Genomic DNA, 12,850 nt, shown 5'->3' with positions numbered 1-12,850 from the left:
AAGCATTTTCTATAATCAAATATACGAAATGAGATACAGCAAGAACGAATGCACGGTGGACGAACCTTCCGCTTGAGAATCTGAGCAGCGAAGAACTCGACTTCGAAATCGACGTGAAAAGGCCGATCGGAGGTGAGGATAGAGGTGGCGACCTCCCAAGCAGCGTCGCTCTGCTGGAACTGTACAAGCCATTGGTTGGCGGCGACTCGGTTGCATGACTGGGAATCGTGGTTCAAAACCTGGACGGCCTGCGCCACCTTCAGTTGGAGCTCCATCCAACGAGAGCAAGAGAGAGAACGGGGAGAATCAACCGATCATGCGAGAACGCGACGCCTGGAAATGATCGGAAGGCTTTCGCCTCAGTCGATCGAACGGCTACGCAACATACAGGTGGTGGGCGTGAGAAGAGAGCACGGAAAAGAAGACAGGATGAGGAGGATCGGAGATTGAGCCTCTTTTTGGGGCGGAGGGAATGTTACGAGCTACGAGTTACGCATTGGCAATGCCGTGCGATGGCAGAGGCTCAGGCTAGTCGAGCCGAGTTTGCCCAAACCCAGACTACCAGAAACTTGTTGACGTCGTCGCGGAGGAAAACCTAATTCGTTTTAACATTTAACAAATGAAATTAAGAAATCAGATTTATTCTAATTGGTAAATAATTATTAAAAATATTTTTAAATATAAAATATTTGAACTATTATTTTTTATATGAGTATAAGATATTTTTAATATTTGTTGCTAAAAAACTGCTGCAAATGTAGAAGAGGGGAGGGAGAGTATAAATATAAAATATTTGAACTATTATTTTTTATATGAGTATATAATATTTTTAACATTTGTTGCTAAAAAACTGCTGCAAATGTAGAAGAGGGGAGGGTGAGGCCTCCCTCCTCCACTCATTTTCCATCTTCAACAAAAAAGGAGGAAAAGATATCCGCCCATTTTTCATCTAACACACATACACACACACAAAAAAAGAGAAGAAGGAGAAGGTGAAATGAGGTCATCCATCCCCTACCTTTCTTGCTCTCCCTTAAGTGGCAAGGACATGATAAAGTTATTTTTTTTTAAATTAAATATTTACAAAATACTAAAAAATAAGAAAGGTATTTTAATATTTTAATTTTTCCAATTAAAATCTTCTACCAGTGTTACCTTTCTTGTCCTTTAGATTTGAATCATAAAGTCATATTCTAAATTACTACATCTAATTAGACATGTTTGAAAATATGACATTAAAGAAGTTTGTAATTGAAAATTACTCTCACTCAAATATATGTTAATAACAAAAGTAAACATTAAGAAGATAAGAAGGGTAGTGCCACAGATGTAATTTTCCTTTATTTCATACTCTTTATATGAACTCTTAGGGCAGAGGCAGAACTCTTAGGGCAGAGGCACTAATGTAATATCTACCTTTGTAGGTTGATCCAATACGAAAAACTATGTGGTGCGAAACGGCTCTCTCATCTGATCATAATCAGATGATTGAGATAGCCATTGATCAGACAACTGCAATAGCCTTTGACTGGACAGTTGCAATAAGCATTAATCGGATGGCTAAAATAGTGTTTTACATGTTTTGCACCAAATGGTTTTTCGTATTGGATCAGCTCTTTCTACCTTTGAACTTATTATATAAATGACAAAGGGGGAAGATTAGCGATACAACTTTGAACACACTCCGCCCTCTTCTTGCACTATCTTTCTCCTCTATTCTGTTCTCCCAATTCATCTTCTATCTCTCTTTCTATCCATTCCCCCAATACAACTAATTATATAATGGATCCTGTTCTGCCTCTGAGTAGTCCGATGAGACAAGCGTTGCCTCAAAATTCAAATAGATGTTTAAGATATTTTGAAAAAATTTGAGTTTATAGACGAGAGGGAGTTTTTGGATAATCAGTGAAATTTTTCACTTTTTTGAAATGCAACCAGCTTGAGTCAGATTATTTACCATCTCTTACGCCTACACAACTTCAAAAGAATTGAAAAACAAAACCAAACAATTGCAACCATTCGCATGGTATTACATGCGACGAACAACAAATAGATTATTAAAAGGCTCTTTTATTTCCCTTGTCAGCCTCTATTTATCCTGTCTGCTCTCAGGTCCATAAACTTTTGACTAATGAAATGAAATCCTGGCAAGTCTTCCATTCTGAACTCTCACGAAGATAAACTAACGGTGCCGAATGCCAATCACATGAAAGAGCGCATACGGGGCCTTACGAGAGACTGGCCTCCGTCCACAAAAATAGTTGTGCCTGTCATGTACCGAGACTCATCCCCCACCAAGTAGAGAACAGTTGATTGAAGATCTTTCTCCACATCAAGCCATCTCTGCAATGGCATCACCTCTTCCGTGGATTTCTTAGCCTTCTCCCTGCCGACTGACAATGGGAATTTGTCATCAAGATGCAAACCACGGGCAATGCTGTTCACTCTGATCTTGTATTTCCCAACCTCAATCGCCAGCGTCTAGAAAATAAAAATCCAACATGTGAGTGACTTAATTCAATCAGTTGGCAAACCAATGCAAGCTAACAGAACAATGAAACGAAGGCAAGGCATAAGATCCACAGCTGGTATATTGCAACAAAATCTTATTCCCCTTCTCTGGAAACAGCCTTCTTTTACATAAATTGTTTGCATTTTGCTAGCAGATTGGATTGACTTCTTGTATGAAACACAAAGATGGCATACTCTATAGTAGATTACAACAAGCAAGACTGAATAATCTCCACATCTTCTTTTTCCCCAAATGTGGTTTCTTCAGCCCATGTTCTCATAGACAGTGTTAGAAATCAGAGAATGGACAAAAAAGTTTAGGATATAAACGTGTCTTCGCCTGTTCATGTCCAAAAACTTACCAAAAGAAATTAACTCTAAAACTAAGACTCCAACAAAACATAGGAAACCAACAGAAGAATCAGTCTTCCATTTTCTCCAGCATGGATACTGACAATAAATGCGTTAAATATATGTAAGAAATCAACAGAAGAATCAGTCTTCTATTTTCTCCAGTATGGATACTGACAATAAATGCGCTAAATATATGTTCTGTGTATTCTATTCCATGGAAACTTAAAAGATTTTTTTTGTTGAACATCAAGAAAGTTCTTCTACCTTTGTTCTCTTAGACAGTTTTAGAAATTGGAGAATGAACAAAACGCTTAAGAAATAACAATCTTCACCTGTTCATGTCTAAAAAACTTGTCAAAAAGAAATCATAGTGTAAAACGCTAACAGAACAAAAGAAATCAACTACAGAATCTATCCTCTGTTTCCTCCGATGTGATTACTGACAAATAATACAATAAACATGTGTTATATGTATCCTATTCCAAGCATGACTAAACAGAAACTGAAAAGATTTTTTTCTCGAACAACCAGAAAGCATAGGAGATAAATACTGTTGTCCTACATTTATACTTGGTCATAATATAAAAGAATCCTCCCATGTTCTTGCAAAAAAGACATTGCTAGAATGTTAGTCTCTCTCTCACAACAATTTCTACAGTTAACACATAACAAAGTTTAAAAAGAAGTGAATGGTTGAAGTCTTATTCCTGTCTTGCAAAGGTAGGTGAAACAGCACAAAACTGACTTGGACAGATAGAAGGATTAAACTTAAGACCTCTGACAGGCGAGTTCATTCACACCCAACAAGTGGCCAGTGGCAACTGACCAGACTGGGCCAGGGTTCTCAGAAAGTACCCAAACCATATTGACTTCCTTCATGCTCAGCCAAGTGATTTGGACAGGTCCGGAGATTTCTTGTGCCAAGAGGTCCAAGCGATCATGGCTTTTTTTTTTTTAATGTTGATACACATACACACAAACACACTACACTATACCCCATACGCAGGTGACTGGTGAGACTTGAACTCAAGACCTCACATTTGAAAACCCCCCATGTGACTATTGAGCCAATAAGCCAAATCCATGATCCCATCTCCTTTGAAACCTTGACAAATGAAAAGCAAACATTCAAAATTATTACTTTGATTGCAAACAGGAATGATCAATTACCATTTCTGGTTCTACTACCAAACTATACAAGCTCTAGGTACCAAGAAAAAGGAGACACTAAAGCTGACTATTGATCGGTCTGGCACTGGTGGGTTTCTCTTTCCATCACAGCAAAGTCTGTATGTACCACTAAACCTTAATTGTATAAAATGATTTTCTTTTTCTCCTCCAATAATCAATCCATCTGATTCCTAGTCCAAAAGTCTCAAATCCAACTAAATGTCTACATAAAATGAAAGAAAATCCTGCCTACAAGGCATATTTTAGTGTTCATCTGCTACATGAATATAGATTTACCATACTCTTTAGGCTGACTGAGTTGAGTATGGCTTGTTTCCAATATGAGAAATTTCATGTACAAAGTTTATCCTTCAATGATAAGTAATCAACCATAATATATACTACCCAATAATAAGAAAACAATTATAAGTAAACCACATGCATCCAGTCAAAATTGACTTTGACTCACTCGGGTTTGCAATTAGATTATTTTTTAAGTATAAATGCAAATACAGTTTTTTGAAACATAACCTTTTGAAGTCCTAGCATTGTTATTGGCATTAAAATGATGGATACAAAGTGCATTGCAAAAGATCTTATGCTAAGATATTATTCAAAAAAATGAATTTGCAAAGTAAATGGTAATTTAAGGATTGACATACTCTTACTAACTGCTGTATTCCACCCAAACATGCACCAAAGGCAGCAGCACCAGGGTAGAGCCCTCTTTCTGATCCAATAATAGATGTAAGGAATATAATGGACCCACCACTTCCAAAATCCCGCATTCTCTTGCCAACAGCTATTGTAAGAAACCATGGTGCCATGAAATGAAACTGTGCTGTTTTTTTAAATTCATCTTCCGGCATATCTAGAGCATCTTGCATCTTCCCTGTTTCAGAAACCATAAAACTTGGTAAGTTACCCTTTTCAGTAAATTTTCTCATAGTGTCTCAACATGGATGCCCCACTTTTGTGAGATTTTCACTCTGTGCCACAAGGAGAAGCTCACTGTAGTTTCTTTCCTGCCATCATTGGATAAGAGTTTTCTCTTGGGTAAGAGCCATATTAAAAGCCAAAAACTACAACCAAGAGCCTGCAATGGCTTAACCCACCACTTCTTTTTCACTAGAAGCATGAGCAGCAGCAGTCAGACAATTATTCATGTATGATGAGCCTCAAATCACTTTAGCAAACCGATATAGAATTCATAAATCTTTATTCAATAAAGGCAATTGTTTTCTGATCAAACCAACAGATTCCTCACTAAATTTTTTTATAAAGTACTGGTCTAATGACATAAAAGTAAAACAAATTCAAATGGAGATCAAACATAAATGTAAGAACCAACATATGAGAACTGAAGACCTTCTATTTAGATAAAAGAGCTATACAGTATGAGAGATAATATTCAGAAAATGACATTTGACAATTTTCTTTTGAGCAACATATCATGTTCTTGGTAAATTAAAATCCGGTGTACTCTTTTAGCTTATCTGCTTTAAAGCCCTCCACCCTTTGAGAGGGTGAAATCCAACCAACATCTAACGATTCCAAAGGTTTCAGATTATATATTACTTGATAAAATTTCAGTCTTCTCATAGTAACTCTTTCAAAATCTGAAAGTTACAAATCTTCGACCATGAAACATAGTAAGGAAAAGATTAAACAGTAATAAAACAAGAGAAGAACTTTAATTGCTTAAACTACAACTACTTTCAAACTTCTACAAGCAAGGTCCTCGATTTACCTTCATACATATAACAGTTAACAAAAGCGTCTAGAGCCCCAAGACGTCTACAAGCTTTATCGACTGCTTCATCAAAAGTTGCGGCCCTGTCATCGCTCATATCCAATCCAATCACGTCAATCGAAGCGCTGCCTTTCAACGTCTCCATGATCTCCTTCGCAATAGACTGGAGGGGACCTTCGTTGCCCATCAAAACCAATCTATCCGCGGAAATATAAAAATTTGAAAACAAATTAGATAAAAGCCTTTGTTTTCTGGAACCTTTGGGGAGACTCTGAGAAACAGTTTTCATACTCGAACAGTCAACTGATGCAAAGAGCTTCCATGATCCAAACTACCCAGTAAGGTAATACATAGAATCACAAAATAAATATACCTGCAGCCGTATTTTGCCAGGAAGTAAGCAATGTTCTTCGAAATATCATCGCCATTAGAAGTAATCAACACACTCTTCATTGATCTTTCCATCCCGATAACAGCAACCCAGTCCACGGCAATATCAACCTCTGATGCAGAGAACCCTTACGGAGATGTTATAACTGAAACTAGTAACAGAAATAATTCATGGCACCAATCAGCAAGGCACCCAAAAAGAAAGAAAAAGAACAAAAAAAATTACCTTATACCCGGCGACGCCCTCTCCGCCACTATGAAATATAATCGAACCGATAGACGCAACGACCGCATTAAAACTTCGTCTTGTTGGAAACAGTCTAGGACACGGACACCGACCCCGAGTGGGACCATCTACTCGTTGCACGTGTTCTTCGTCAGCGGCATCACCGTCGTCGGGGGCGGGCGGGAGGGCGATACGTCATGTAACACGATCTCTTGTCTGAAAGACTGGAAGCGGGGGAGTTTTAAACATGAGTTCCTGGGCGAGGGAGACGAAGGAAGGGCACAGCCACCTTTTTTTTCCTGGGCAAAGCAATAAAGCAGCTGCTAGGAAGAGACAAGATCATTCCCACCCACAGAATTGCCCTCTCGTTACGGATGAACTCATAAAGAGGGTCATTTATTCTAATCGAAATGGGAAAAGATTCGTTCAGGCAGACCTCTACTCATGGCGGAATTCGATGAAAATGGTCTTTGATTTTGTATGGATTTGAGTGGTTTTAATAGTTCGTTCTCCGTCGACCTCTTGACCAACTAGTTTCATGAATTTATAAGTTGTTACACTAAATCTTAAGTATTATCCTTTCAGTTAATAATGTAGAGCCAGTGGACGAAGTGAACATTCACGAACAGAAAAGAAGAAAACGTTCAAATTAAAGAAAAAAGAAAAGGATGAAAAACACAGGATTCAGGATCGTGAATAAAATCACTCCCCTGACGAATACAACGTAAGAAAGAGAATTGTTTCTGTTGAAACCATCGAACCTTTTAAGAAAGTAACCCCACGAATCTTATACAATGATTAGCTCGATCGATACAAACACAAATTCTAACAATTTCGATGACAGAGTTTACAATTTTAAATATTTTATTAGATTAAACAACGAAATATGCGTTAGAAAATCACTGGCGGAGATTTGCTAAAAACAAAAAATATCTAGATATTAATCTTAAAATTTAAAAACTTTTCGACCCCTCGTAAATAGGTCTTACACACTTATGAGCTTCCCCTTATCTGCATCAAATATTATAAACTATAAACAATAAGAATCCCAAAGACCTAACCAGTCCAAACAGATCGAACAGAATCCAAACTTTTGTCAATTCTTACAAGTTACAACTTAAAAGGACTGGGTTCTTTAAAAAATTGGTTGATACAATGGATTTTAAAATGATACAATGGACAAAAAGATATTCCTTTTGATACGTCTTACCTTTAAAAAACAAAAAAAAAAAGAATAGGATGAAAGATATTGGGATTTTTCTCTCTCTCTAAAGGAAAGTGTCTCACACGGTAAAAGAAAGTGTTTCACATGGTGGCCTGTACCTCCAAAAAGAGAACCACCTTTCCCTTTTAGTGCTAGATGGAAAGGGCTGGGAAATTTTCTCATAATGGTGGAGAGTCCAAAAAGAGAACCACCTTTCCCTTTTAGTGTTAGAGGGAAAGGGGCTTTCCCCCTGCATGGGAAATTTTCTCATAATGGTGGAGAGGGGAGGGGCTTCTCCACCGGACCACCACTAGTGTTGAAAGAGATGGGGGAGGGAATACCGCTCCCTTGTCAAGTCATTTGTGGTGACCTTGTCAATCAGTTAGTCTAGATATCCATTTTTCTCAAAAGCTAAATACCATATTAATCATGCCTTCTCCCACCAAAATTTTCTTAAACCAATTACAATATATTAAAAATATTTATTTAATTTTTTTAAATATTAGATTTTTTTTCTTATAAGTAATCTTTTCGCATGGAAGTGGTCACATGCATCTCTCAATAACCTTTTATACTAAAGAAACTTATTATCCAGTTCTAATTTGCTATATCAAAGGTGTATTTAAACTTCAATTATGATGATTAATTAACATAAAATTTAACATATAAAACATAAACATATGATTTAATTTCTTTCTCTTGATAGGTTTTTTTACTTGTTATTCAAATGCAAAAAGAATTTTACAAGCATCCAACTCCACACTTTGTGGCTAGAAGAGGGTTTTTGTTCTTCACTCAGCCGAGAGGGAACGGTCAAAGTCCTTCCAACTATAAAGACCACTTCGTAACACCTAGGTTCATATATAAGAGTTTCAATGTCAATACCATGTTCGAGTTTGAAGTATTCAGATTAAGCCGAACTCAAACATATACAAGTTTGAGTTTGGCTCGGCTCGATGCCATCCCTAGAGGCAGTTTTTCCAATCTCAACCTCTAACCTCTATGGTGTTATTACTATATATTAACTTTAAAAAAATATTGTTTAAAAATGTAGAGGGAAAAAAGTTGGAGGTAAAAATAAATAATATTTTTTTATTTAAATACAAAGTTAAAATCATATTGAAGGAGATAAACTACCTTAACGAGAATAGTTTTAGAAACAAAGCTACAAGACTAATAGACGTCGTGGGATGGGATCATGGGCTGGATACAGGGAAGGAGAGTTCGAGAAGGAGTAAAACGGTGACAGGGCCTCGAACTTGTGTAGAGCAAGACTGCGGGGTAAGGTCGAAACCCCGTGCACCCTCCGTGGCGGGCTAGTAGTCGCGTTTTGCCCGATCCGGCCCCACATCTCTTCTTGCAAATTTGCCCTCCGATGCTCGTACACTTGCAGTCATGACTCGGGTCAAGTCCAGGAAAACGTAGAGGTCACGGCGAGCGAAGTGCAGAGGTGAACTCGGAAGCTTCGTTACTGCTGAGAGTACTTACTCCCGCCCAAACGATGACTGAATCCTCCGGAGCGTCTGCTCTCAGAGTGGCAGAAATCCAAGGCAGAGGAAGAGCTCTAGTCGCGTCTCAGCCGATAAAGCCCGGCCAAATCATTCTCCAAGAATCCCCAATCCTCCTCTACTCCAACGCCGTTTCTAGGGTTTCCGTATCCCTCAACTTCTGTTCACACTGCTTCCGTAGAATCGACCCCCCCACTCTTCACTCTCGGACGTTGTCATGTCCTTCTTGCTCCCACCACGCTCATTTCTGCAGCCCTCCCTGCCGCTCTGCCGCTCTGACCTCATCTCACTCGCCCTGGGTCTGCGAAACCCTCACCCGTCTTCGTTCGTCCCCTTCTCCGGACCCCGACCTTCAAATCCAATCTAATTTTCTGATCGCCGCTTTCAATCTGTCAGTCGTCTCTCCCTCCGATTTCCAGAAACTCATCTCTCTGCAAGGCGAAGCCTCACCAAATATCGAGGCTGCGACCCTTCATTCGCTCATTTCTTCTCTCTCCTCAAACTTCGCGTCGTTCTCGCTAGAGTTGACCGCGGCATTGCTTGCCAAGGACAAGCAGAACGCCTTCGGTTTGATGGAGCTGTCTGGGGATGGAGAGAGGTCGGTCAGGGCTTACGGGATTTATCCCACGGCCTCCTTTTTCAACCACGATTGCCTTCCGAACGCTTGCAGGTTCGATTATGTAGATGGTCACAGCAGCCGGAACACTGACATTATTGTGAGGGCGATTCACGATATTGCGCGAGGGAGGGAGGTATGTTTGAGTTATTTTCCTGTGAACTGGAGTTATAAAGACAGGCAGAAGAGGCTCGTGGAGGACTATGGGTTTGTGTGCGGGTGCGATCGGTGTCAAGTAGAGAGTAACTGGAAAAATGAAGAGGGGGAAGAAGAGGCGGGCATGGAAGAGGACGCCGACGAGGAGATGGAGGAACCAGAAGAGGAGGATATAGGGCAAGACGACACAGATTTTCCCCATGCTTATTTCTTTGTAAAATATCTTTGTGGCAAAGAGGGTTGCGGGGGAACATTGGCTCCGATGCCACCATCGGAGGGTCCTGTGTCGAACGTCATGGAATGTAATGTCTGCGGTGAACTGAGAAAAGAGGAAGATATGGAAGGGGACGATGGGGAAGAAGAGGGGATGTCTATCTGCTGACTTCAGTTCCTCGTTCACTGAAGAATCACTGTTAGAGAGATTGGTAGCCCTTCTCGCTACTGTTTGGCCATACTAATTCGGTTTTGTTAGGTGTAATATTTATAATTTATCCCAATTCCCAATCTGTGATGGAAAATCTCGGTTGGTTTCTTTCTTTTTGTAACTTTCGTGAATGCCATGGTTGCAATTTTGGTTGTGAGCTAGGTTTTAATTGCAGATTATCAAAATAAATACATTGTTCCTCATGTTCATGTGATGCATAAATGAACCAGATCAAGCACATATGGCCTGATATGCCCTCAAAATCTAGGGGGTTAGTGGAAGTGTAAGTGAAAGTGAATTAAGTATTAGTGAAAGTGAATTATGTGTTAGTGAAAGTGAAAGTAAATCATGTGTTGGTGTTAGTGTCGTAGATCTAAAGTGCACTGGAAAATGAAAAATATAGTGTAAATAAGATAATGAATTATTTTTTATAATATACTTAAACAGATAATTAACCTGAATAAACATGGTTATTATCCTAATAAGTTATTTAATGTAGTATTAAATAATATTCATATATTAATTAATTAAATAAGATATTTCATTCATAATTTAAGATAAATTGTAGTTTAATCTAAATTGATACAATAATTACTTGTGACAATGTACTAATTAATTATAAAAAAGATAAATAAAAATTTAAAAATAATAGTAATGAAAATAATAAATAAATATAATATAATCTAATATTTTATTAATAACATAAGATATATTTTACGTAGCATAATTAATAATATATTTCCACAAAAAAAATCATTAGTTTAATTAATGAAAAAATAGAATAATTAAACAAAGATACTTGATCAATTGTTTACTTTAACAATATTTTAATTACCACTGTTAAATCATTAATTTAATATAGTAATAAAAATAATCAAATAATAAATAAATACATTTAATATTTTACTAATAACATAAGATACATTTTTACTTAGTATAAATTAATAATATATTTCTAAAAAATTTAAAAACATTAGTTTAATTAATTATAAAAAATAAAATAATTAAACAAATATACTTGATCAAATACTCACTTTAACAATATTTTATTTACCACTCTTCAATCACTAATTTAATATAGTAATAAATATAATAAATAAATAAATATTTTATTTTATTAATAACATAAGATAGATTTTTACATAGTATAAATTAATAATAGATTTCTACAAATTTAAATTTTATTAGTTTAATTAATTATAAAAGATAATATAATTAAACAAAAATACTTGATAATGAATTAAATTAATAATAAGTGAGAGCGAGAGCCCCAAGAGGAGAGTGATATCCACTTTCATGAGCCGAAGATGCGAGTTCAAGTGGAAGAACCAGGATTTTGATGTGAATCCTGGTTTACCCACTTTACTCATGGGCAAATGGCGGCCGATGTATACACTAACTCATCCGAGTCAAGTTACAATGTAATCTAATTGATCCAGAGGCGCACTAATAGGCACCTAGTTCATTTCCATTTCATGTGGTCATAGCAGGTGCCAATGTCACGGAAAACGCTATGCTTCCATCATACTTCTCCCTCCATTTTGGTACGGTTGCCTATCGTGGTTTGCTTAAATAGTGTGTGGTCTTAGTTTGAAAACTGATTTCCTATGTAGTTAATACATGATATATTTTGTTGTTGTTGAGCAACTCAAACAAAAATTCTAAATGTCTTTAAAGTAAATATTATTGTCATATCTCTATATCATTTGGGAAATAAAATAAAAGTAAAAGCGGAACAAAAAAATGCAAAGTAATAAAAACAAAAATAAAAAATCATATATCAAATTTAAATAAATAAATACTGTTTAAATTAGTATTATAATGTATTATTTAGTGTAATGAATTCATTGATCTATTAAAGACATTAGATATTTAGAACTTAAATGGTTTCAAATAATGAACGTTATTTATAAAGCAATAAATTAAAAATCTATTGTCAAATATTAAATTAAAAATATAATAAAATTTTTAAATAGATATTTAGGGTTTAGGATTAAAATCGAAGTTGAAAATTATTTAAATTATTAAAGTAAATTAAGTAATGCATTATTATAGTAAATTAAATATAAAAAATTATATAGTATAGCATATTAGTATTAAATTTAAAATAAAATAAATTTCCGAGCTAAAATTATAACATATAGAGTATATAAAATGCAAGTTGTTTTGGCCTAAATTGAGCAGAAAGCCAAACGTCGGGACTCCGAGTCGATCCCGGGATGCTATGTCAGGAACTCCACACTTCAGAGTTTGGTTTCTAATCGGGGCCTTGAAACATAGTCCCACATAGAATGGCACATAGTGATATTCAATCTTTATTTACTTCATCTATCAAAGTTAACGTGTCTCTTCGGAGACATCCGATAAAATTGGAACGATACAGAGAAGATTAGCATGGCCCCTGCGCAAGGATGACACGCACAAATCGAGAAATGGTCCAAATTTTTTTCCATTTTCTTCGGTCGGCGCCTTTTTACTTTTTTACCCTCGATTGCCGACAGCGCCTACCAGAATATTAGTGACTATTTCTGGAATGAC

General features: G+C 36.7%; 3 protein-coding genes and 1 non-coding gene across 8 annotated transcripts in view; 2 read left to right on the top strand and 2 right to left on the bottom strand.

Annotated features, from left to right (window-relative positions):
• The window catches only part of LOC137962371 (transportin MOS14), an 83,931-nt gene extending 83,388 nt beyond the window's left edge, over positions 1–543 (bottom strand). For all 3 annotated transcript variants that reach the window (XM_068809194.1, XM_068809196.1, XM_068809195.1), the window contains exon 1: positions 66–543. In XM_068809194.1, coding sequence (XP_068665295.1) covers positions 66–275 — 210 coding nt within the window. In that variant the 5' untranslated portion in view covers positions 276–543. The remainder of the gene's footprint in view (positions 1–65) is intronic.
• Positions 544–2,034: 1,491 nt separating this feature from the next.
• On the bottom strand, positions 2,035–6,886 carry LOC137962857 (uncharacterized). 3 transcript variants are annotated; one of them, XM_068809966.1, is made up of 5 exons: positions 6,405–6,886; positions 6,162–6,330; positions 5,786–5,985; positions 4,698–4,927; positions 2,035–2,481 (listed from the first exon to the last, which is right to left on the bottom strand). In XM_068809966.1, the coding sequence occupies exons 2-5, from the start codon at positions 6,251–6,253 to the stop codon at positions 2,203–2,205; spliced, it is 801 nt and encodes a 266-aa protein (XP_068666067.1). In that variant the 5' UTR covers positions 6,254–6,330; positions 6,405–6,886; the 3' UTR covers positions 2,035–2,202. The 3 variants fall into 3 exon arrangements, with proteins under 3 accessions (XP_068666067.1, XP_068666068.1, XP_068666066.1); XM_068809967.1 differs by having other exon boundaries at positions 6,162–6,324; XM_068809965.1 differs by having other exon boundaries at positions 6,162–6,291.
• A 2,041-nt stretch (positions 6,887–8,927) lies between these two features.
• LOC137962615 (histone-lysine N-methyltransferase ASHR2) lies at positions 8,928–10,466 on the top strand. Its single transcript, XM_068809593.1, has one exon. The coding sequence runs from the start codon at positions 9,110–9,112 to the stop codon at positions 10,268–10,270; it is 1,161 nt and encodes a 386-aa protein (XP_068665694.1). The 5' UTR covers positions 8,928–9,109; the 3' UTR covers positions 10,271–10,466.
• Positions 10,467–12,656: 2,190 nt separating this feature from the next.
• LOC137964310 (U6 spliceosomal RNA) lies at positions 12,657–12,759 on the top strand. The gene has a single exon (XR_011115507.1). It is a non-coding gene; the product is annotated as a U6 spliceosomal RNA (small nuclear RNA).
• Positions 12,760–12,850: the final 91 nt, after the last annotated feature.

The sequence above is a fragment of the Aristolochia californica genome, unplaced genomic scaffold (assembly GCF_029961685.1).
Source record: "Aristolochia californica isolate CCGP_79_NKW_82.1479 unplaced genomic scaffold, dmAriCali1.0.hap1 SCAF_4, whole genome shotgun sequence".
Lineage (NCBI taxonomy): Eukaryota > Viridiplantae > Streptophyta > Magnoliopsida > Piperales > Aristolochiaceae > Aristolochia > Aristolochia californica.
The sequence above is the reverse complement of the archived record's forward strand: the minus strand, read 5'-3'. Positions and strand labels throughout refer to the sequence as shown.